The sequence below is a fragment of the Mesoplodon densirostris genome, chromosome 18 (assembly GCF_025265405.1).
Source record: "Mesoplodon densirostris isolate mMesDen1 chromosome 18, mMesDen1 primary haplotype, whole genome shotgun sequence".
Taxonomy (NCBI): Eukaryota; Metazoa; Chordata; class Mammalia; order Artiodactyla; family Ziphiidae; genus Mesoplodon; species Mesoplodon densirostris.
In genome coordinates this window covers 8,690,752-8,713,783 of record NC_082678.1, presented here as the reverse complement: position 1 = coordinate 8,713,783, position 23,032 = coordinate 8,690,752, and the positions used below count along the sequence as shown (strand labels likewise).

General features: G+C 45.5%; 1 protein-coding gene across 1 annotated transcript in view; it reads right to left on the bottom strand.

Moving 5' to 3' along the window:
* Positions 1-20,868, bottom strand: part of NMT1 (N-myristoyltransferase 1) — a 30,942-nt gene extending 10,074 nt beyond the window's left edge. Inside the window, exons 1-4 of the mRNA XM_060080383.1 lie at positions 20,700-20,868; positions 8,784-8,892; positions 6,174-6,318; positions 114-232 (exon numbers count right to left, since the gene is read on the bottom strand). Coding sequence (XP_059936366.1) covers positions 114-232; positions 6,174-6,318; positions 8,784-8,892; positions 20,700-20,830 — 504 coding nt within the window. The 5' untranslated portion in view covers positions 20,831-20,868. The remainder of the gene's footprint in view (positions 1-113; positions 233-6,173; positions 6,319-8,783; positions 8,893-20,699) is intronic.
* Between the last annotated feature and the right edge of the window lie 2,164 nt (positions 20,869-23,032).

The following is a 23,032-nucleotide window of genomic DNA, read 5'->3' as shown; positions in this document are numbered from 1 at the left end:
TCTTAAGAGAGCCCTTGAGAAAGGCCTGCGTAGAAGCCGTCTCGATGTGACTGCAGGCCTCTTCGTGCAAGTGGCAGCCGGTGCACACTGCTGGCCCACCCAGGCCTACTCACCACACCACGGTCCCCCAGGTCCAGGGCATCCCAGGTGAAGTCCTGGGGCAGCGTGTAGGGTTCCTGGCGGATGTTGTCTTTGTCAGGCTCCACGGGGCCATGTGTGTTCACGACTTCCCCTGGAAGAAGAGCACAGCCATAAGCCTCACGCTTGGCCTCCCAGGGGAAGGAAGGGGCTCAGCTCAAAGACTGACCTCAGCAAATTCCTCCTATCCCCAGGAGCCCTCCATCTGAAGAACACTCTGTTCTTGGCAGACCATCTCTCCAGCTACCCCTGGCCCCTAGCTGAGGGCCAATTCATGGCCAAACTTAAGAACAATCAGTGGGATCCAAGGTGGTTGGTTTCTTGCACATTCTTTTAAATCTCCCTTTGGTTACTGGATGACAAACATTTATCTTGACTAGTTTGGCGTCCTGCCTCCTGGTTGGTGTAGAGTGCTGTCATGGCCCTGGCCCAGGCCCGTCGACCTGGATGGATTTATAAGGAGTTGCAACAAGGCTGCTTTTGTGTCAACAGCAACAACAACGTACTGGGCCTATTCCTGAGCTAGACAATGGCGTCCAGGCGCCAGGCTCACTCTGGGCCCTGCCAGCCTTGGCTTTGAACAACGTGGGCCACTTAACTGCCGCTGCCAGCTCAGGCCCTCGGTGTTTACAGAGCTCTGTGAGCGACTTCAGGCTGAATCACTGAGTCTACACCACGCTGCTGGGAAGTTACCCTCTGACGGGACATCTCCACCCGGGACAGACACCCTTCCCCTGTGGAGTACGTAGGAAGTGCGGGGCGTGCTGAGAAGACAGAGCCCTGATTCCCAACCCCAGCCAAATCAGACCTATCTGATAAACTCAGACAAATCAGCCACTTAATTTTGGCCCCTGGAATTATTTGGCCCTGGCAGATTCTACAATTCAGAGCTCATTCATGTTCACAACTTAGAAGAAAGAAATGTTTAGTACATTTTGAAAACAGTCTTTACAGGGGACCACTCAGTACAAGGCTCTGTACATTCTAGGCACTCGGTTCATGCTTTTACTGACATTTGGACTCCTGGCCCAAACACCATTCTAACGTGTAACAGGAAGCTGTGGACCCTCCCAGTGATGGATCTGTGGGGCAGGTGTAGTAGAAATGGCTGCATCCAGCCATGAGCTGAGGACAACACCATCAGGACTGACCATCTAACTCTCGCCCAGCACATTTACTGAACACCAGTCAGACATGGTGTACCAGGACAGAGCTGGGAAAAGACAAGGTCCCTGGCCTCATCACAAGATGCACTACCTTCTGGGGAAATATTCAAGAAATGAGTCATTACCAATGTGCTAAGGGTCACAAATTGCAAAGTACAGGCAACAGTGGGGACACAGCAGGGAAGAATCCAGCTAACTCTTATTTATAAGCTGCTCCCAAAAAGGTTTCCTTGGGAGAGCGGTTATATATATATTTTTCCCCTGGTTTAGAAATTGGGCTTTTGATTAATTCATAAAGCAGCCCTTGTGAATTGGTTTAATATAAGTCAATCCACTTTCAATTCCCTGCCACGTATAACTTTTTGAGCCTACCAAGCCAAGGGCCGGACCCTTGGAAAGTACCAAGAATTTCTACTCTAGTCTAGGTGCTAATCAATTTTCCCTATCTTGTTTTGAATTTATACCCTTTGCAAAAGACGTTTTCATTTATCTATCTATGGCTGTGTTGGGTCTTCATTGCTGCACGCAGGCTTTCTCTAGTTGCGGCGAGCAGGGGCTACTCTTCGTTGCAGTGCGCGGGCTTCTCATTGCAGTGGCTTCTCTTGTTGCAGAGCACAGGCTCTAGGTGCACAGGCTTCAGTAGTTGTGGCACACGGGCTCAGCAGTGTGGCTCGCGGGATCTAGAGCACAAGCTCAGCAGCTGTGGCGCACAGGCTTAGGTTGCTTTGCGGCATGTGGGATCTTCCCAGGCCAGGGTTCAAACCCATGTCCCCTGCATGGGCAGGCAGATTCTTAACCACTGCACCACCAGGGAAGCCCTCCAAAAGACATCTTTAAACTTCAGAACCTTTTTATCAATTTTTTTTTCCCTAAATGATTTCACGGACAAGATACCGGTGGTCTTTGCCACTACATGACAATAGTCTCAAGGCCAAATCATTTCATTTAGGCTGGTTACTAGGTCCTGCATGCACCAAGCATTTCCATTTGCGCCTTCACCATGTGTTCACAGAATCCTAGAATGCTCCAGCTCTGGGGCAGGAGCTGGCAAATGAAATGGACGCAGGTCCTCATCATCATGGGCACCAAAGAGACAAGCAAGCAGGCACCTGTCACTCAGTATAATGAGAGTCCACGACAGTGAAGTATGGTAGGAGGGGGAGGAGGGGGAAGGGTCAGGAAAGACCTCTCAGAAGAAATATCTAAAGATGTGATCTCAAGGATAACTAGGAATTAGGCAGGAGTGGACTGGGTGGGGCAGGGACGGGGGGTACACAGAGGGAACAGCACAGTCAAGGCCTGGAGATGAAGCCGGGGAAGGAAGGAAACCAGGAGAGGAGGCTGAAGAGGAGAGTGGGGACCAATCGTGGAGGACCCTGCGAGATACTACCGAGGCTGGACTTCATCCTCAAGGCTGTGGGACATCCTGAACGGGTCTTTGAGGGGGCGGGGAGGGAGTAGTGACTTCCTGAGATTTGAATTTTACAAAGAGCACTCAATAAGTGCTTGTCAAGTGACATTACTGAGTGAACTTTTATACAATATTCAATTGGTAAGTCTTAATCTATGTGTTGACAAACCAGCTCTCACAGGTTATCTCAAGGCTGTGTGGCATCTGCAAGACATAGCTGACAAAGCAGACTTAGAGGAAACACTGAGAAAGCAGAAGCATTTTGAACAGACTCGCGGTCTGGGGTGCCAGCAAAGCTGAGAGCGGCCCAGGGCTCCTGCCTGCACTGCTCGGTGGAGACTGGCCTGCCTGCCACCTTCTAATGGCTCCTGAGCACCTCTGGCTGAGTTGGCGTGGGCTGCTCTGCAGAGCATGACAGGAATGCAGCCAGCTGTCTCTAGGCCACCATGAGCCAGCGAGCAGCTGAGGAGGACACTGGGAACTCTGAAAGAAAAACCTGGACTTTCAACGGGTTTCTTTCTATACACTCTACCCCCAAATTCTCTCTCTGCCTTCCAACATCCGAGATGCAAAACTAAGCGCCACAGTGCACCCGTGAAGGACCTGGGAGAAAAGAATGTGAGATCTGGGAGACCTTAAGCCAAACGAGCAGGACAAGGGACAAAGTGGGGAAGCTTCTCTCTCAGGGCCCGGGGCAACCAAGTACGAGTCTGCCTTCTCCCTTTCTTTGGGAGAGTTACTTTTTAAACTAATCTAACAGTGGCCAGATTCACCCCACTAAGGTTAGGCAAAGTAAAAGGATTCCTCACCTTCCCCCAACTAGCGTAGGAAAAAGGGGTGACTGAAAAAGGAGAAGGACATGGTCTGAAAAGGGAGATCAAAAGTTGATCTGGGAGCACAAAGAACTGTTACACAGCTGAAGACACTGGCTGTTTACAGGCCTTTCAATGGTGAACTTAGGATGATTTTTTTTTAATACATTTATTTATTTATTTATTTATTTGTGGCTGCGTTGGGTCTTTGTTGCTACGTGCAGGCATTCTCCAGTTGCAGAGAGCAGGGGCTACTCTTCGTTGCGGTGCACAGGCTTCTCATTGCGGTGGCTTCTCTTGTTGCAGAGCATGGGCTCTAGGCATGCAGGCTTCAGTAGCTGTGGCATGCGGGCTCAGTAGTTGTGGCTCATGGGCTCTGGAGCACAGGCTCAGTAGTTGTGGCGCACGGGCTTAGCTGCTCCGCGGCATGTGGGATCTTCCCGGACCAGGGCTTGAACCCGTGTTCCCTGCATTGGCAGGAGGGTTCTTAACCACTGCGCCACCAGGGAAGTCCCAGATGGTTTTAAACTTCTAAAGAATTCTAAGTCTTTTGAGTGAAATACAATCTAACTCTCGCCACAAGTTGGGGAGTGCTGCAAACACAGCACACTTGATATGCTTGAGTCTCACAATTATTAGCCCCCAGTTAAGTGGAAAAAATTAAAGAAGCTATACATCACTCTACCCTAAGGACAGTCAGAAGCAGAAATGGGGTGACACCTCAGCCCCGTGGACCAACTGATGCCCATAACGTGGTACTTTCTATGGGCTGACTCACAGACACAAAGGAATCCTTTATTTGGACCTGACTGGCCATGGACCTGAAAGGCAGACTGGCCAGAAGCTCGGAGTGATCACTCTTCCACAGAGCCCCACGCCACACACTGCCCAGAAGGCATATCGAGAAGAAACAAAACAGCCTCCTTCCACCTTCCCGAGGCCATCTACGTCCCTGTGAGCAATAGCGTGGCTTTTTCACGAGCTTTCTGAGAACAAAACAGGAGCACTGTCTACATACAGGTGGAGAAACTGAGGCAAACAACAAAGAGTAAATGAGCTAAAGCAGAAGAGAAGCCCATTACTCCCAATTGGCCTCTTCACCAGGTTCCATGTCTATGAAGAATGGAGCAAAGTCACCCATTTGCAAATTCTTAATGAAGAATAAAATCAAACCAAAACCCCACCTGAAAACAGCCAAGGTGCACAGAAGCCCCCCACCCCCAAATGCCTCTTCCTGCAATTCACTCAGAGGTGGAGTGTGTGGCTCTTGTTTCTTCCTGCTGCTTCGTGGGGGAGTGGTCACCAGGGCCCGTTACCTGTAATACCCTAAGAATAGCATTACTGTGACCCAAAACCTTGCTGGAGGGCTTAGACAGTGGCCTGGGACCTGGCTGACCTGGGCAGCTCAACAGACCTGGTGGATGGGTGAGGGCAGGGCTCTAGAACAGTGCCTGCTGCTGATTCACGACTCACAACCATCTAAGCACTGCTTTGCTTCGCACCCTCTGGGGGGCACGTCTCAGGTTGCTTCTGGATTGTGACTAAGCTGTCTACAAACTGCATCTGCTCCAGAGCAGAGCCTCTCAAACTTTCGAAGTGGACACAAATCCCCTGCACGCTCTGATTCTGCAGGTCTGGGGCTAGAGATTCTGCATGTCTACAAGCTCTTAAGCAATGGCCATCCTGCTGGCCGGAGGAGCACACTCTGGAGTGGACGATTCTCCTTGGGCACAGCCGCCCCCTCCCCTCACCAGGCTTTCATTCTGCCCTCGCCCCCCTCCTCCCCACCAAACACACTGTCAAATCTCACTGTGTCACCGGAGGGGAGCAGTAACGTGGACAGCCTGAAGGTCACTCATGTTCGTTGTTAACACGCGTTTTTTTCAACATACCTACTTTCCCAGTCACACAGAAAATAGGAACTGGGCTATCAATGGGTCCAGGAGCATGATGCAACCCACTGCGAAAACGTTCCGTCAGTAACACCCTCTGAAGTCAGCCGTCAAGGTGAGCTGTGGCTCAGTCTCGGCAGGCATCTCTAACTCTGCTACGACCAGTCTCTTCTGGAACCCTTCTATTTTCTGCCTGCCCCCACCCCTTTGAGAGTTCATCATAGCTTTTTAAAGAGGTGCCGACCAAACCTGCATATGGTATTCCAGGTGGAATTAAACTATCACTGTTAAGCAAAAGGTCAAATTATTTTGCATCTATTAAGCACGCACTGTCTGAGAGACAAGGGGAAGAGGCTGGGGACTGGCCCACTCCAGATTAAACACTTGCCCAGATAAACAAGTCTCTCCGTAAAATCTATGTGGGAAGACAGGTCCACAAGCACACATCCCCACTCATCACGTGCCAACGCCCTGTTTTTCTTTGTAGATTTATACGGGATGATGATGGACTAAAAGGACCATTATTTGTTCTCAATATGTGTTACTGTGAAAGGATGAGGTCCCTGAACAACAGTCTTTACTGAACTGCACTGTAAAGACGATCCTCTAAAAAACAACCACCAAGGAACAACAGAACCCTCTCACCCTCCCTCACAAATCGGGCACAGAACCCTCAGCATGGCTGAGGCACATCCCTTGCCCTTGCCCTTGCCCTTGCCTTTGCCTTCGCCTGGGGAAGAAAGCAAATACATACCCAGTTTGGGGACGGGCTGCGTGTCCCAGAACTGGTAGCTTCGCTTGCTAGCCTCCTCCATGGTTTTCGCAGGTCCCTGACCTACCGAAAAAAGTTCAATGGCCTTCTGTATTTCCTGGATCCTCTCTGCTGGCAAAGAGTTCATCTGAACAAGACAAAGTTGGGGAGAGAAAAGGCCCATTATATTAATAAACACTTTTGATTCATTCAAGTCCAAGAGTGAAGGGGGTACAACTCAAAGAAGCGGTGTGGTTCCTCAGAGGTCAGCTGTTGAAGGACAAGTGGAGAAAGAGTGGCTGACGATGAGCAGTAATGACAGGGAGGTGCTTCCGACAGGGTTTCTCCTCTTCTCAGTCTTACGACGGTTGACGGCAAAACATAGCTTAGTGTAAAATTTCAAACAATGCAGAAATGTAAAGACACACAGAAGATAAAAAACCCAACAGTCCCATCCCTCAAATATAATCCTCGTCATCAACAGTCTTAAATTTGGGAGGTAGGGTGAGAAGAGGCAAATATAATTTCAGACTTTTTTGCATGCAAGTTCCAAACACACACACAATTTTCAAAAACTCAAATTGGATCGTAAAGTATTATTTTACTGACTGTTCTTCTTTAAACACTATGTCTCAGAGACCGTTCCACACAGTCACACGGACCTGCCCATTCCAACAACTGAGTCTCCTGCGTGCACAGACTACAGTATATCTGGCCAACCCCCTAGCAATGGCATTTTGGTGATTTTGGTCTTCAGTTTTACAGACAATGCTGCAATGAATTTTCTTCTACATCTCTTTTTGCTCACTGAATACGTATTTCTGCAGGATAAAGTTTAAGAAAGGAGGCTTGCTGGGTAAAAGGAGGTGCACGTTTGAGATTATATATATTGTCAACTTACTCTCTAAAAAGAGAATATCAATTAACCCAGTGAACAGTGTATGGGAGCGTGTTTCTCAAGACCCTCATCATCAGATTTACCAAATCTTAATCTCTGCCAATCTAGGGGGAAAAAAATGTTGCTTTAATTTTCATAGCAAATTTAACCATCTTTTCATATAAAAACCTTTATTTTTTTCTTTGTGAATGGCCTGCTCATTTCATTATCTTAAATTTACTGATTCATGTATTGTAAGTACTTGCTCAGTTTGTTATTCACCTCTTGACTTCAACAGAGAAGTGTGAAATTTGTCACTTTTTCTTTAATGGCTTCTGGATCTTATATCCAGCTTAAGATTATAAAAATACCCATAACTTCTAATACTTCTACTTTCCTACATCTTTTATTCATTTAAATTGTGAAGGAAAGAGAGGATATAAACCAACATATTTACATTGCTTATTCCTGGGAGGTAGAACTAGAAATGATTTTCATTTTCTTCCTCTTGCTATGATTTTTTTCTAAATCCTTTACTATGTATTCCAACACTCTCATAAAGAGAAAAACAGAACGGCTACATAAATGGTGTTTTGTTGAGATTTTCTAATCTCAAAGTGAACCATTTTGATAAAGGTTTGAATTCAAACCCCCCTGGAGTCATCCAAACACTCATCCCCAGACAAACAAAGAAACAAACAAGAATCCCTAAAGCCAAAGCATGGGCTTGGGCTAGGATTCCTGACTGAAAGACCTGGGTAAACCACCTCCTCTTGTCTTTAAAATGGGAAGACCCCCACCTACCTTGTAGAGAAATTGAAGGTTGGGGTTAATTTAAACCATGTACCTGGCAAGAACCTAGCTGGCCAGCATGGTGGTCAATAACAGTAGTATTTTTTTTTTCACAGTGGGTATGGTATTGAAAATATCAAAAAAATTACTTGAAGCCATATCTCAATAAGGTAGGAGATTCAAATTGGAGTATGACTTTCAAGGCATAAAGCAAGGGGTGGGTATACTGGAATAAGACTGGATTTCTTGTGAGGCTTGTAACCTGAGGCAATTCTAGAAGAATTATGGATATGTTTCGAGCTTCCTCCAAGGCCTACTTTGAAGAGGACAGCACTTACCTGAAATAAAAGGTTTTCTTTTTTTAATGTGGCTTTATTTAAGAAACAAAAAAATCCTTACCCATACTTCTGGGTTTTGTGTCGGTGTGTCAGTCTCAAAGTTAAGCTCTAGGCCAGTGGTTCTCAACTATGGAACTCAGAAATGGGCTCTGTGGGAGTCTCAGTTCTCATTACAGTAACCATAGCATCAACAGAATGCTTGCAATATATAAAGGTCTGCCTTAATAGGAACAGGCCTTTCATTCTCATAGTGGTGGGGACTGAAGACAGAAAAGGCCGAGGACCACTGCTCTAGGCCACAGGGGCTGTCACAAGGGAATCACTCTATGGCACGTAGCACAACACCCCATGCAGGTACGCACCTATAAATTCTGAGGGGGCACCAGGCTTGGGAGTCAATGTCAAACGTGCTGTGCCTTTTAAGGTAGGATAGCAGTTTCATCACCTAGGTCTAGGGCAGCAGAGGGCAGCAGAGGGATCCAAGTCCTCCCTCTCGAAGGAATACCAGTGGAGACTGTCAATCTACACTGTTCCTATACATTTACCCCAACACCCTCAAATCTGAAAAAGCAACTCTGTCACCAGAAAACAGAGCCTCCTTGTTACCTTCACAGGCTGATCCTGGGCTGAATCTGTCTCACTGCCTTTCTCTTTCTTCTTTTTTTGTTTCTTTTTCTTCTTTTTGGCTCCAGTGTCATTGGCTGGACTCAAACCACTGTAAGACAAAGTGAATACTGATGCAGGGTTTTTAAAAAATCATCTGTTTTGAGCTACACTGACAAAGAGCTTTCTGTAGAGCCAGACCCTCCTTAATCAAGCCTGTTGGCTTCAGAAGCAGACCAGAGAATCCAGGCCCCAGAAGGGGCATTTGGAGGACACCAGCAGACACAGCTCTCCTCTCCACTCCCACCAGAGCCCAGGGAGGGAGCAATGTGCAAGGGATGGCCTATTTGTTTGAAAGAACCTTTTCTGTTCTTGCTTTTATTTTATGCGGTTTATTTTCTTTCTTTTTTGGCCGCGCTGCGTGGCTTGCGGGATCCTAGTTCCCCGCAGGGATCAAACCCGGGCCCACAACAGTGAAAGCGTGGAGTCCTAACCACTGGACAGTCAGGGAATTCCAATGGTTCTTTTCTTTAGATTGCCAGGTTGCTGGCAGCAAAGGCACATGATAATTGTTAACAGGGCATTCATACCACCAACACTTCCTTAGAGCCTGGAATTTAAAGGGATGACAGCCCAAAGTGGTCTTCTGGAAACTCTCCCTCACTTCCACTCCCACCCTCCCGACGCATTAGGTTTTCCGAGTTGCCCCATCTGGACCTAAAGCACAAGGCAGTACTGGAAAGGGAGGAAGGAACAAGGAAAAAGGCAGTTTAATGTTGCTGTGATCTGTGTCCAAAATAGTCAAACGCTCATGAGAAATGCCTAAATCAGGCCTGTAGGATTGAGAACTACCAGCCAGCTCAGACTGGGTGATCACCACCAGCAAAACCCGGCACTAGGAATCTTGGGAAAACAACAACAATGAATACCCAGCCACCCCTGCTAAGAAGAGATTTACATGAAACGTGTGTGCCTGTGAACCACAGTAATGGGGGTTTCTCATGCTGCTTTCCCTCTGCATGACTCACCCAATGAAGGCAGCAAAAACAGTTTCTTAGCCACATTTAACAGTTTCCTACAGGCTTTCATGATCGTTTTCTGTATTGTCTCCCAATATTTTTGAGACACAAATCACATATTATACTGTGTTTTGCTAACATTTTCCATTCATTCGCTCCCAGATGTTTTCTCCCAATTCCTGTTGATTTTAGGATGATAGTTTTGATTCTGGGTTTCCTTCATTTTACTGATTAATTGTAAGGTTCAGCTTGCAGGTTGCTTTCCTAATTACTGGTTTTTTAATAGATTTATGTATGTATGTATTTATGGCTGTGTTGGGTCTCCATTGCTGTGTGTGGGCTTCCTCTAGTTGTAGTGAGCAGGGGCTACTCTTCAATGCAGTGTGTATGCGTCTCATTGCGGTGGCTTCTCTTGCTGCAGAGCACGGGCTCTAGGTGCGCGGTGTTCGGTAGTTGCGGCTCACGGGCTCTAGAGCACAGGCTCAGTAGTTGTGGCGCACGGGCTTAGTCGCTCCGCGGCATGTGGGATCTTCCCGGACCAGGGCTTGAACCCGTGTCCCCTGCATTGGTAGGCGGATTCTTAACCACTGCGCCACCAGGGAAGCCCCCTGGTTTACTGTTGTAGTTGGTTTTTGCCATGTCTAAATTGATTTGGGCGCTGTCAGACTGGGAGTAATGCCGGACTATCACTCTGCCATCCTCCCTGGAAATCTTCCATTAAAAAGTCTAAATTAGGAGTCGAACGCAAGGGTACAGTGAACCCTAATCTGCAGAATCAGCTAAGTGCAGGGTTTTATTTTAGCTGTACAGTCTAGATAATCAATTTTTCAAAGAATTCAAACAGTATAAAATACATTTTACATACCATATGGTAAGTACCATTTAAGCTTTATTTTATAATTCAGAAAGGCTCTTGGAGTTATTATGAATATTAATTATCATCTCATAGCACGTACTGTATAGGGAGAAGGCAATGTGCTGCTATTTCCCGTTGCAGAATGTCCTCAGATTTCTCTTGTCCTAGTCCTGGTTAGGAATGCTTGCATCCAGACTTCACAACCTTGCACTTGGACTAAAGTTGTCTCCAGCCTTTCCTGGATCTCCCTGACATCACAACTTCTCTGCCTCCTCCTAAACTCTACATAGCAGTGGGACTCACCTCCGTGAAAATGGCTTTCCATGAGTCCCTCCCACGCTTGAAAGCCTACGGTGACAGCAGCTTCTTATTCTGGAAGGTATCAAGCCCCGCTTTCCCCTCGGCCCATCACATTCAGTTCCCATCTAGCTCATCCACCCTTACTTGCCCTGCTCGGGAAGAACTGTGCCTGCACCTGTGGGGCCAGGCCAGTCACCAGGCCCCTGTTGCAGAAAAACTAAAGTCAGGGAGAGCAAGTAAGGTCCTGACTTGAGTCGAAGTGTAAGGTTCTGACATCCAGATGCAAGTGCACCTCCTAGATACCATATTAATGGGACACAGAAGGCATAACACGGAAGGAAGACCGAAAACATTCAGAGGGGGGATAAGGTAGACGCCTTAAAACCAGATGCTCAGCAAAACCCCCAAGGCCATGGCAAAGAACAGGAACCATAAAGCCATTTACAGACTGAAGATAAAGCTTTCCTCTTATTATCTCAATTTTTTTATTATGCACAGGCCTGTTCGAAGCCTTTGACAAGCCTGTATGCTTTTCTGATGCCAGAGACATTCCCACTTCAGTCTCCGGATTGTATGCAGCATTATAAGGTTTAAAAGCTGGTTGATGGGGACTTCCCTGGTGGCTCAGTGGTTAAGAATCCACCTGCCAATACAGGGGACACGGGTTCGATACCTGGTCTAGGAAGATCTCACATGCCACAGAGCAACTAAGCCTGTGTGCCACAACTACTGAGCGTGCGTGCTGCAACTTCTGAAGCCCGCGTGCCTAGAGCCTGTGCTCCGCAACAAGAGAAGCCACCGCAATGAGAAGCCCGCGCACCACAACGAAGAGTAGCCCCCGCTCACCGCAACTAGAGAAAGCCTGCGCGCAGCTATGAAGACCCAAAGCAGCCAAAAATAAATAAATTTAAAAAACCAAAAAGCTGGTTGATGGTAGGAGACAAAGCAGCATTCCACTGTTGATACAATTTATAAGTCCTTATTCATTTCAGCTTATGGAATGAATTATCTGGTCCCTGTATATGAATTACCATAAGAACTGTTTTTATGGAAAAAAGAAGCAAAAAGGTTAAAGTGAAGAACTGCTGCATATTAACTAACTGAATACTTACTAAGCACAATTTCACATGAGGAAAACAGAAGAAATTACTTCCTCCGACTGCAGACATCTTCACAAATAGGCAAAATCACTAAAAACTCCCTTCCTGCCTTTGCTCTTGCTATTCAGTGGAGCCACTTCCGTGTATCCATCTCTTTATGGACCCCACTTTTGTGGACAGCCCTTGGGTAGAACTCTTGTTCTGTTTTATGCATTATTAATAAAAGTGCCCAGCAAACTCCAAGACCCACACTAAAACCAGAGAGCTACTTTCATTTTCCTTGGATTGGCTTGAATTTGCACATGCAGCTACTGAGCAACGATCCTGTCTCAATTTGTACATCAAGAATATGGAGACACCTAAAGAACAAAGGAAAGTTTAAAAAAAGTCACTGTCACTGAGCTACCAGGTACTGAGCCATATCCATGAGAACACTATGAGCTCAACATGGTTTGACAGTCAACAAGCCAAACAGGAAGACAACTGACTTGGCGAAGAGACTTCCAAGGAGCACAGTAGGGTGAGCTCTCCAGGTGATTATAATACCTTTAATTATCCATAAGAAACCAAGCTCAGAGGCCTTGAGAGTAGGTCTTTAGGAAGCATCTTAGGAAGCCAATACCATTTCACAGGATGGCCTCAATCTGGATTTGGGAAGAACCAAACCAAAGGACCCCACGGAAGCTAGGCTGGTCCTTCTCAAAAGAATTTAGCTTCACTTTTTTTTTTTTTTTTTTTTTTTGGCGGTACACAGGCCTCTCACTGTTGTGGCCTCTCCCGTTGCGGAGCACAGGCTCCGGACGCACAGGCTCAGCAGCCATGGCTCACGGGCCCAGCCGCTCCGCGGCATGTGGGATCCTCCCGGACCGGGGCACGAACCCGTGTCCCCTGCATCAGCAGGCGGACTCTCAACCACTGCGCCACCAGAGAAGCCCCTGGCTTCATTTTTAAAGGGACCTGGAGTCCATACCCACTGGGTGAGTATCCCTGGGCATGCTGGGGCTCCGCAAATTAAAACAGAAATCTCTCAGAGATCTCTCTAAACCTGCCAGTCACCTTAACATACTTCAAAGGGACTGGCCAAAACCTTGGAATACAGCAAATCAAAGTCTAACTTTGGTTCATTTGGTTCCAAAATAATGAGCAGAGAATTAGTGAAACTTGCCCCCTTTTTGCGGGGGGAAGGGCTTGCCTGCAGTGGAAAGGGAGTTGGGAATTCACATAAAAATTTTTTTTTTCACATAAAAATTTTGAAATGTGCTTTCTAAAGTAAAGTTGATCAACTCAAGTCATTAACGACCAACCTAGTGAATATGGGATGAATGAGCAGAATGACAAACCAGGAACAGAGAAGAAAAGTAATCAGGAAATGTCATTTTTAAATGAAGGTCAAAATAAGTTCAAACACATAAGAAATCCTATGGATGCTCTGGTATAAAGTCAGGGCTGAGGACTTCCCTGGTGGCAGAGTGGTTAAGAATCCGCTTGCCAATGCAGGGACATGGGTTCGAGCCCTAGTCCCAGAAGATCCCACATGTCACGGAGTAACTAAGCCCGTGTGCCACAACTACTAAGCCTGCGCTCTAGAGCCCGCGAGCCACAACTACTGAGCCCGCGTGCCACAACTACTGAAGCCCGCACACCTAGAGCCCGTGCTCCACAACAAGAGAAGCCACCGCGATGAGAAGCCTGCACACCGCAACGAAGAGTAGCCCCCGCTCACCGCAACTAGAGAAAGCCTGCGCGCAGCAATGAAGACGCAACGCTGCCAAAAATAACATGTAAATAAATAAATAATAAAATAAAGTCAGGGCTGGGGGAGGAGGTGGAAAATGAACTTCAGTACTTATTTCTAGAAATAGAATGCAGCACCAGAGTCTGTGCTGGTGGGAGGGAAGGGCAAGCTGACAGAGGAGCAGCTCGAGCTGCCAACCTCCAGACAACAGTAGCAGTGCAGGTCCATGACACAGGCCTCCTCTTAATCCTACTGATAACAAAATCCACTCAAAGGTGCGTGGCTGAGGGACGGAAGTTGTTATCCTGGGAGCTGAACAACCGGAGCTGGAAGGAATCTCAGGGCAGTCTGGCTTAACCTGTTGTTTACAGAAGACAAAACCAAGGCCCAGGGACATGAGGCATCAACTAACCAACTAGTACCCAGGGACAAGTCACCAATCTAACCACTTGGCCCATTCCTCCCCAAACACTGAAGTCTCATTCCCTGTGAGAATTTATCTGAGAACCTTCGAAAGCCCTAAAACAAATTTTTGCATATCAGAGGAGCAGACATTAAAGGCAATGAGGAGAGTGAGCCATGTTTTATCCAGAAAGCCTCCCTGACTACTCCAGCTCTCATTCTCATTGATGTCCATCTGTTTTAAGATTATGATCTCCCACACAATTTAATACTTTATATATATAATGTGTTGCTGCCTGGTTTCCCAATGAGATAAAAGTTTTCCTGGTATAGGGACCATATCTTTCACAGCTGTTTCCCACAGCATCCCCAGTTATGCTGAGCACACAGTTGACAGTTCAACAAATATGTGCTTGACTGATGCTTTCCAGGCATAACAGACTAAAATAAAACCCTGAAAAGCTAGAACCCAAAAGAGGGTCAGCAAAACATCTTTAGCAATGTTTCCATAGGACAGCTGTGTTAACATTCTATGAAAGCAGTGGCAATGCTGTGCTCTTTTGAGCCACTGTTTTGAGATTTTAAATTATCAAATTTCTTATTAAATTATCAACTTTCTTATTCATTGTCTTCTCCCTCCTTAGGACCTGTTCTATAAGAGTTAAAACAAAAAAGCTCCATTTTAACAACTCTGAATGGTTCCAATGTCTTAAACACAGACCATGGTTTAGTTTTGATTATGAGATCAAAAGAAAAAAAGAGTTCAGAAAATAAAATTCACGACTTTCGGTTACCTGTTTTCTACCCCTAAAAACTAGAAGTTAATTTTTTAGGCTAAAATTAAAAATTTCCAGAGAAACTTAATAAATCCTAGCCTCTAACATCCTTTTGATTCTACTTGTAGACATCAGGAAATCCTTCTGCAAATCAAAAAAAAATTTTTTTTTTGGGCCATGCCAGTGGCTTGCAGGATCTTAGTTCCTGGACCAGAGATTGAACCCGGGGTCACAGCAGTGAAAGCACCAAGTCCTAACCACTGGACCGCCAGGGAACTCCCCTTCTGCAAACCAATTTATTCATGAGGTATGATTTACCAGCAACCCTACTGGTACAGTATTCAGAAGGCCCAAAGCCAGGTGAATCAATTGCATTTACAAGGGGGTCCACATGGAAAACACATGGCATGAATCAGTATCAGCTGCCGATCCCCGTGCTGAGACTGCAGGATCACTTAATGCAATCCCCCAAACTTTGAAAACTCCCAGCAATCAGTTATGCTTTTTTTTTTTTTTTCTTTTTTTTTTTTCTGTACGCGGGCCTCTCACTGTTGTGGCCTCTCCCGTTGTGGAGCACAGGCTCTGGACGCGCAGGCTCAGCGGCCATGGCTCATGGGCCCAGCTGCTCCGCGGCATGTGGGATCCTCCCGGACCGGGGCACGAACCCGTATCCCCTGCATCGGCAGGCGGACTCTCAACCACTGCGCCACCAGGGAAGCCCCAGTTAATCTTATAAAAAACTGCTTGTGAGTCCTAAATTACTGTAAAAATAAAAACACTCTACTACTGCCGTCAAGGTACCCGGGAGGCCTGTGAAAAGAACAGCAGGTTGTGGGAAGGGATTTTACAAAAGACTGCTTTTACTGCCACCCTCTGCCCTCCCTGGGGTAGTTAGCCAGAGTTTTGGGCGTGAACAAGCCAATTCCTGTCATGAAGGAAAATTGTTTTTTTACGGGTCACAAAAGCTCTGATACACTAAGTAGTTTACAATGGGAATAAGATAGAAATGTAAATTCTACATACTCTGGGTTGGTTTGGTGAGCTACACTGTAACCTGGCAACTCCTAGGTCAAGTCAAATGCGGTTCAGAGACCATTTTCAGTCATTTTCAGAGCAGTGACTCAATGCTGGCAGCAATTTCACACACTGGAATGAACTCTGAAAAAGATATCAGTCTAGCAAGGACGCTTTAAAGGGGCCAGTTACCTCCATCACCGACTGGCTCCCTAGTTTGGGAAAGTCCATGGGTTATTGAATGCATCCAAAGACAGGACTCACACTGCTGCAGAGTCAGGAGGAAGGAGTCAATGTAGCAGGGAAAAGAAATTCAGCAAGTTCAGAATGGATCCTCCTGGGTGTCAAAGGGAGAGGTGGATTTGCAAATCCCAAGCCTCATTACAAAAGCTAAATCAGTCTTTATAAGTGAAGTCTACATGAGATAATCCATGTAAAGGGCTTAGCACAGTGCCCAGCACATAGTCATGCTAGCAACAGAGAACATTTATTGAACACTTAACAACAGTGAACCCTCCTCAGCTCCCTCTCAAAGAAAGCAGCAGTAGAAAAAATTCTGAAGCAAGTACCGACCCTGTTGAAGAATATTAGTTTCGTTTTGTTTTGGTGCTCTCAAGAGAGAACATAGTGTTTTGTGTGCCTTAAATGCAACAATCACAAGAGCACCGTCCTTGGGGAACTGGAAGAGAGGCTTGCAGGGCAGAGATTTCAGATAAAAGGTTAAGAGGAAGAGATAAAGCAGCATCCTCCTAAAGTTACTAAATTGATAGACTCTGCAGGGAAAGGGTTAATGGCAGACTTAGTAAAGCTGGGAAATTTTAGAGTGAGCACATTAAACAATGTGAAAAATCAGCAAAACTGGTTTGCCATGAACAGCAGTCTCCCTGAAATAGGCTCTCATTTACTTTTCATTTCTTCTGCTCTCCAGTCCCTTCTCTCTGAAGCAGCTCTTGATTAGTTTCTTTTTAATTGCCACTTAATTGGGAAATAAAATTAGAACACTTATTTGATATCAGTGATGAGGTTTCTCTTTTCATTTCTGCTTTGATCTAGTTTTGAAAAACCAAAAGCTGAAGAGAGAAATTAAGAAAAAGGAACTAAAAAGATCTCTTCTTCTAAGAGCCAGATACAGCTATAAGCCATCAAATAAATGTGGAAAGAACCACTCTTGGAGAATCTGAAGAATAAAACAGAAGCAAGTAAGGATAGCTTTATGGAATTCCATTCAAAAAGACCTTTCTTTTCTCTTAAGTTTCCTCATAAAGGATAATATCTCATGATTAGGAAGTGAGGAAAACTTTTAAGAACCCATATTAACCTGTCCCCATGGAGTAAGAGAACAGAATGGGAAACAGACATCAGACATCCCTTATCAAAGCATTCTTGACCCATGGCTTCCCAGCTTCTCAGTGGTATCAATGACACTGCAGAATAAATTCTAGGAACGAATCCTACAAACAAAATAGTCTAAAAGTTTTCCCTTTCCAAAACACCCAGATAAACTTTACTTGTTTGTTATCGCACAATTAAAATCTACTGCCAGCTGATAAGATTTATTCTTTAGCAATAAGTCTCTCACTAAAAACAAACAAGAAGCAGAAACTACTAAAAACAAACAAGAAGCAGAAACTAACACAACGCTGTAAAGCAACTATACTCTAATAAAAAAAATTTTTTTTAATTTTAAAAAGGGGAAAAACCAAACAAGCAAATTAAACCCATAGGTAAATCATGACCTGCAGGGGGATACAGCATAAAGATGATCTTAGTCTGAGTCTCCACTCAATTGCTCACGGTAACTTATGCCAGGCAAGTTACTGGGGAGGGGGTGGGGGTGGAACGCTACCCTCCTTTCTTTCCTCTGTTGAGTGGATTTAAAAAAAAAAAATAGCAGATAGAAAAACTGTAGGCAGATACATACACACACACACACACACACCGATATACTGTATGTGCACACATGTGCACATGTGTGCTTATATGTATACATGAAATTTATACTCACTAAATATTTAATTATGGAAGAAACACATGACTAAAAAAATCAAGAACTAAACTTCTACACAAAGAAGGGATGTAAGACTAGCAGAACTGTATTTCCTATTATTCCAGTGCATGAACGCATTTCACTTCATTAGTGTAAAGCACTGAGCCCATCCTGAAAGGCCCAAGAGAACCAGGGTTAGTTTGAACTATCATTAACTTTTATTGCATACTGTCTTTTAGAACTGTTAGCATAAAAAGGAGATATTCCCCTTCAATTCTTTTATCACTTTTGAAAACATTTAAACTAATATTAAGTAAAGGCAAGAAAAATTTCAAGAAGCCAAAAAACAGTGGAAAACTTCCACGAAAAATTGAAGGATCCTTGATATCTGTGGATTATTTCACAAAAACTGTAGTAAGGCTTACGAGACTTATTTGGGAAGAGAAAGTGTACATGTAAGAAAATCTGACATCCTTCCCCTCAGTGAGGAGAAATGAAGCTCCACTAACACTGGGTTACGAACTTCAACATTTGTCATTCATTCATCCAGCAAACACTCATAAACACCCACTAACTGCCAGGCAACTCAAAGACAGGATCCCTGTTCCGAGACACCTCACAGTAGGTAAGACACGGACTGGATATGAATGTTATTTAACTACTGTCATGATAAAAGCTACAAAAAAAAACACAGTACATGATGAGGGGGCAAGCTGGGGGAAGGAGGACAGGGAAGATTTGAAGAATAAAAGGAAGCGGGAAGGCTGCTTCAGATGTTATGCCATTTAATCTTTACAACTGGCGGCTAACTAACTTTCCCAAGGTCACAGGACTATTAAGTGTCAGAACCAGGCTTTGAACTCAGGTTTGAATGATTCCAAAGTCTATGCTTTTCCCATCATACCACACAGCTTCTTCCCCAAACTGTCTCCTCTGACAATTAATGGAAAAATGTTGACTCCATCCCAGATTCTACGTGTCAGAACTAGACTCTGTCCTGCAGGCTGGGTCCTCTGTTTTTCACCTGCCACCTCCAAACTTATTTATACAGATCTCTAGATTCGGGATGCTAAAAAACTGAATTTGTTCACCCAGACCATAACCATGTACAACAACATCACACCTCCAAAGGATTTTTTTTAGGTTACCACTTTGTTGTACTTTAAATAAAACACAGAACTTTCCGCCAAACAGCCTTGCAAAGTGATTCATAGATTATAAACCAATTAACGAGTTACAGACACTGGTCAAGGCAACAGTTTAGCATTGAAAACTAAAAGCAACTACACACACAGCAAAGATGAAGCCATACTTTCACTTCTGAAACGAATTTCGAATTCAAGAACTCTCACATACGACTGGAATCTCTACTCAGAAGGGCTGTACTTTCCCTCCTTCCAGTTCCTACTTCCTCTTTCTCAGTTCTTCCTTTCTCAGGAATCTCACACTTCAAAACAAGGCTTTCATTACATGAGATCTGTGTGCAAAAGAACACAGTCCTATAAAAACCAAATTTGACAAGCTTCCTTTTCCCCTACATTCTTCTTGTGTTTTTTAAAGCTGACTGGAGAACATAAAGCTAGATCTTTTAACCTAAGTATTCATCACAAGCCACTTACAAACCACTTAAATAGTCCTTTGTTCTCCCACTGCCTTAAGGTAGCAGAATTTCTCTTTAAAGTTTATCCAAAAATCTCAACCTTCTACTTTTACCTCCAAAACTACCACCAACCGATACAGCAAATGACAGGATGGCTATGAAAATCAGACTACCAAAGACTCAGCCAAAGTTATACATCCAAAACAGTCTCTCATGTCTTTCCGTTAGAAAACACATATGTAAATATAGATAGGGAGAGCGAGCGTCAGCGCCAGCCACTGTAACAATATGGAGAAAGAGAAATGATAGGGTGTGGCTTACAAGACTGAACACTGATTTGGAAGCTCAACACTCAAACGCCTGATGCATTTATTCTACCCGAGGAACGGTTACCAGCAGGCAAGACCCTCAAGTACAGGAGATGCAGTATTAAACCCACTTCCAAACACTGTCCAAGGAAGCACCATCACTCAATTTCTAGAAGCTCCAGGCTAGTTCGCAAAGTTAACAGAGCAAAGATACTGGAAGACCTAATTATGTGCTGTTCAGGAAACTTATGGATTATTTGGAGCAACAGACACGGTATACATCCAAACATTATCATACAGTAATTACGCAGGGTTTATAAGGTGAGTTTATATCTTGGGATTCTCTAGTAGTGATATTTTACAACATAATTATGGTTGGTATAGCCTGATGAATTTCCTCATTGAAGGTGAACTGCAGTGAAACGTTTTATTATTCGTTTACTGCTAATCACGTTGTTCACACAACACCTTATAAGTAACGTTCCTTTTGAACTGCACTGTTAGATTGACCTGTGTTGTGCCATTGAAGACCATCGTCCAACATGCTCTTTTCCTCGGACGCGCCTGAGCCACACGAGTGGAACATTACACAGAAGAACTTTTATATAATAAAAGTATTGAACGTCTCTGGGTCTTAATATACTAACCACCCACCCCTGATAAATGACACAGACAGCAACCAATCGCCAGGCAGGATTCCAATGTCTCAGCCAATAAGAAGGTGGGGGTGGGGATACACTAAGCTCCCGATGACTTCCCCGCACCCCAGAGACCCAGGTTGTGGGGGACTGGATGGGAATTGGACTCCGAGGATCTTGTTACCCCCGGTTGTAGCTGTTGTCCTCCTCGTTCTCGCAATCGCTGCAATGCTCATGGCCGTTTCCGTTCCCTTCCATCATCTGCGGCAGCGGAGGTACCGGCGGCTTCACTGCTGTATCACTCTCGTCCGCCATCTTGAGTTGCGAGAGCCGGCCTCCGCGCCCCGCTACATGGGGGGTTCCTATTGGACGAGGGGAACTTGCGCGATATTCTGGGTTTTGTAGTTTTTGTGGCGAAGGTATCCGTAACTAGGAGAAAGTCATTCCCGGGAAACCGGAACAAGATGGACTACAATACCCAGAAATCAAGAGGGGAGGCTGTCGTGGGTGGGAAGCCAGCACTACCCGGAACTTCTGGGAGTTCGGCCGCGCGGGAAGAAAGAACGGCCCAAGGTTGGCGAGGCCCACGCTCCGCCACCCGGGCGGCCGCGTGGCATGCTGGGAATTGTAGTTCAATGCAGGTCTAGGGTTTGGGGCGTGGGCTCCAAAATCCAAGGATTGACCTCATCCCGCCCTTGCTAGTGTCTGGGCCGCAGGTGAGCGAGCCGTTATTGGCTTCCGTTAGGGACTGTTACCATTCCCGGGTAAGTAAGAGGCCTTGAAGCCCGCGGCTGTGCCCCACTGGGAGCCCAAATGCATAGGGCCTTCTTGAAGAGCCCTTACAGCAAGAAGCCAGGTTGGCTCCTGGCCGCGTTTCCTCACTCGGGACTCTGGGCAGCCCCTGGTCGTTGGTAGCTCGAGGCCTCTTGAGAGGCGGTGAATTGTGATATGCGGAACACTGATCCTCAGCAAGGACATCTGACTGCTCTGCCAGGCCTTGTTGCTTAATTGGCCGGAAGATACTGAAGCTCTTCCACACACTCAGTCCCTTTCATTCTCCGCAGCAACCCTTCACAATTAATCTTAATGAGCACTTACATGCCAGGCTCTGTGGTAAGGCTTTTAGTACATCTCATTTAATCCTGTCAACAAGCCTAGAATGTGGGCACTGTTCCCGTTTTTCACAGACAAGAAATGTGGCCCAGATTGGTCGGTAAATTGCACAATCACATAGCTAATAAGTGGCAAAATCAGTGTACAAATCTGGATCTGTCTTAGGCCCTCTGAATTTTTCACCACCACAAAAGTCCCATTGTCTGATATATCTACCCAAGGAAATCAGTTATTAGAAGGTAATTTTGACATCTTAAGCTCTTTTTACCCTTGACTGAGTGGTCCACTCCCTTGGGTCTCACTCCTGTGACTGAGTAATCGCACCTGATTCTTGAAGCAAAGCCCAAAGACAAGGGTCCCATTCCTAGAGATTTCCCATTCAGGTTGAGTTACGGTGGGTGGTGAGGGAAGGACAAGTTCTTATCATCACAGAGCTCCAATGGCCAAAAAGGGAAATGATCTTTGCCTTTGGGAAACTCTCAACGTGGGAAGAGGAATAGAGTAGGAAGAAATAGTTCCCATCTGACTTAGGGAAACAAAACAAATAGAACAGCTAAATATAGTCAACTTTTGGTTTTTATATCAGTGGCAAGAGCAGAAGTAAATATGATCCAAAGCAGCAGATAGCCCCCAATCATTTATATTTAACTTTGGGAGGCAAAGACACCCACTCAGGCTGAGAGCTGTTACCCACACTCATCTCTCCAGGGCCAAGACTGCTGCGATGCCTTATATGCAGTGAAGACAAAGGGAGGAAGTCAGAGATAATAATAAAGCCTTACATGTGTTAGATGGATTTAACTCTTCTAAGTGTTTCACCTATTATAGCTCATGTGACTTTGTGAAGGAGACTTGAAGAAAATCGTGCTTGCAAAAAAAAAAATCACAGTGATACCTAGTTGCAGACCTTGGGTCAGAACCCACTTCTGTTATTCTAATTCCCAGCCCTATATTTTGTTTTCCCACAGATTCGTAGAGGTTAAACAAAGGCCAATGAAACGTGACTGATGAAGAGTGATTGTAGAGGATGATGGTGCTGGTGTCTGTGGCCCCTGCCATTCTTGCAATTTGAAGCTTAAGTAAGACACTCTGCATTGTATTTCACTGCAAACTGAGCAGTTTTTACTCAGTGGAGAGCCTTTCTGGGAGGTAGGCAGGCAATGTGACTGTTGTGACCAACAGGGCTCTAGAGTGCAGACTCAGTAGTTGTGGCGCACAGGCTTAGGTGCTCCGCGGCATGTGGGATCTTCCCGGACCAGGGCTAGAACCCGTCCCCTGCATTGGCAGGTGGATTCTTAACCACTGGGCCACCAGGGAAGCCCCAGCAGGGCTGGTTTTATTCCTATTTTACAGTCAGAAAACAAGAAGTGCAATGATTTGTCCAAAGTTTCACTGCTACTTAGG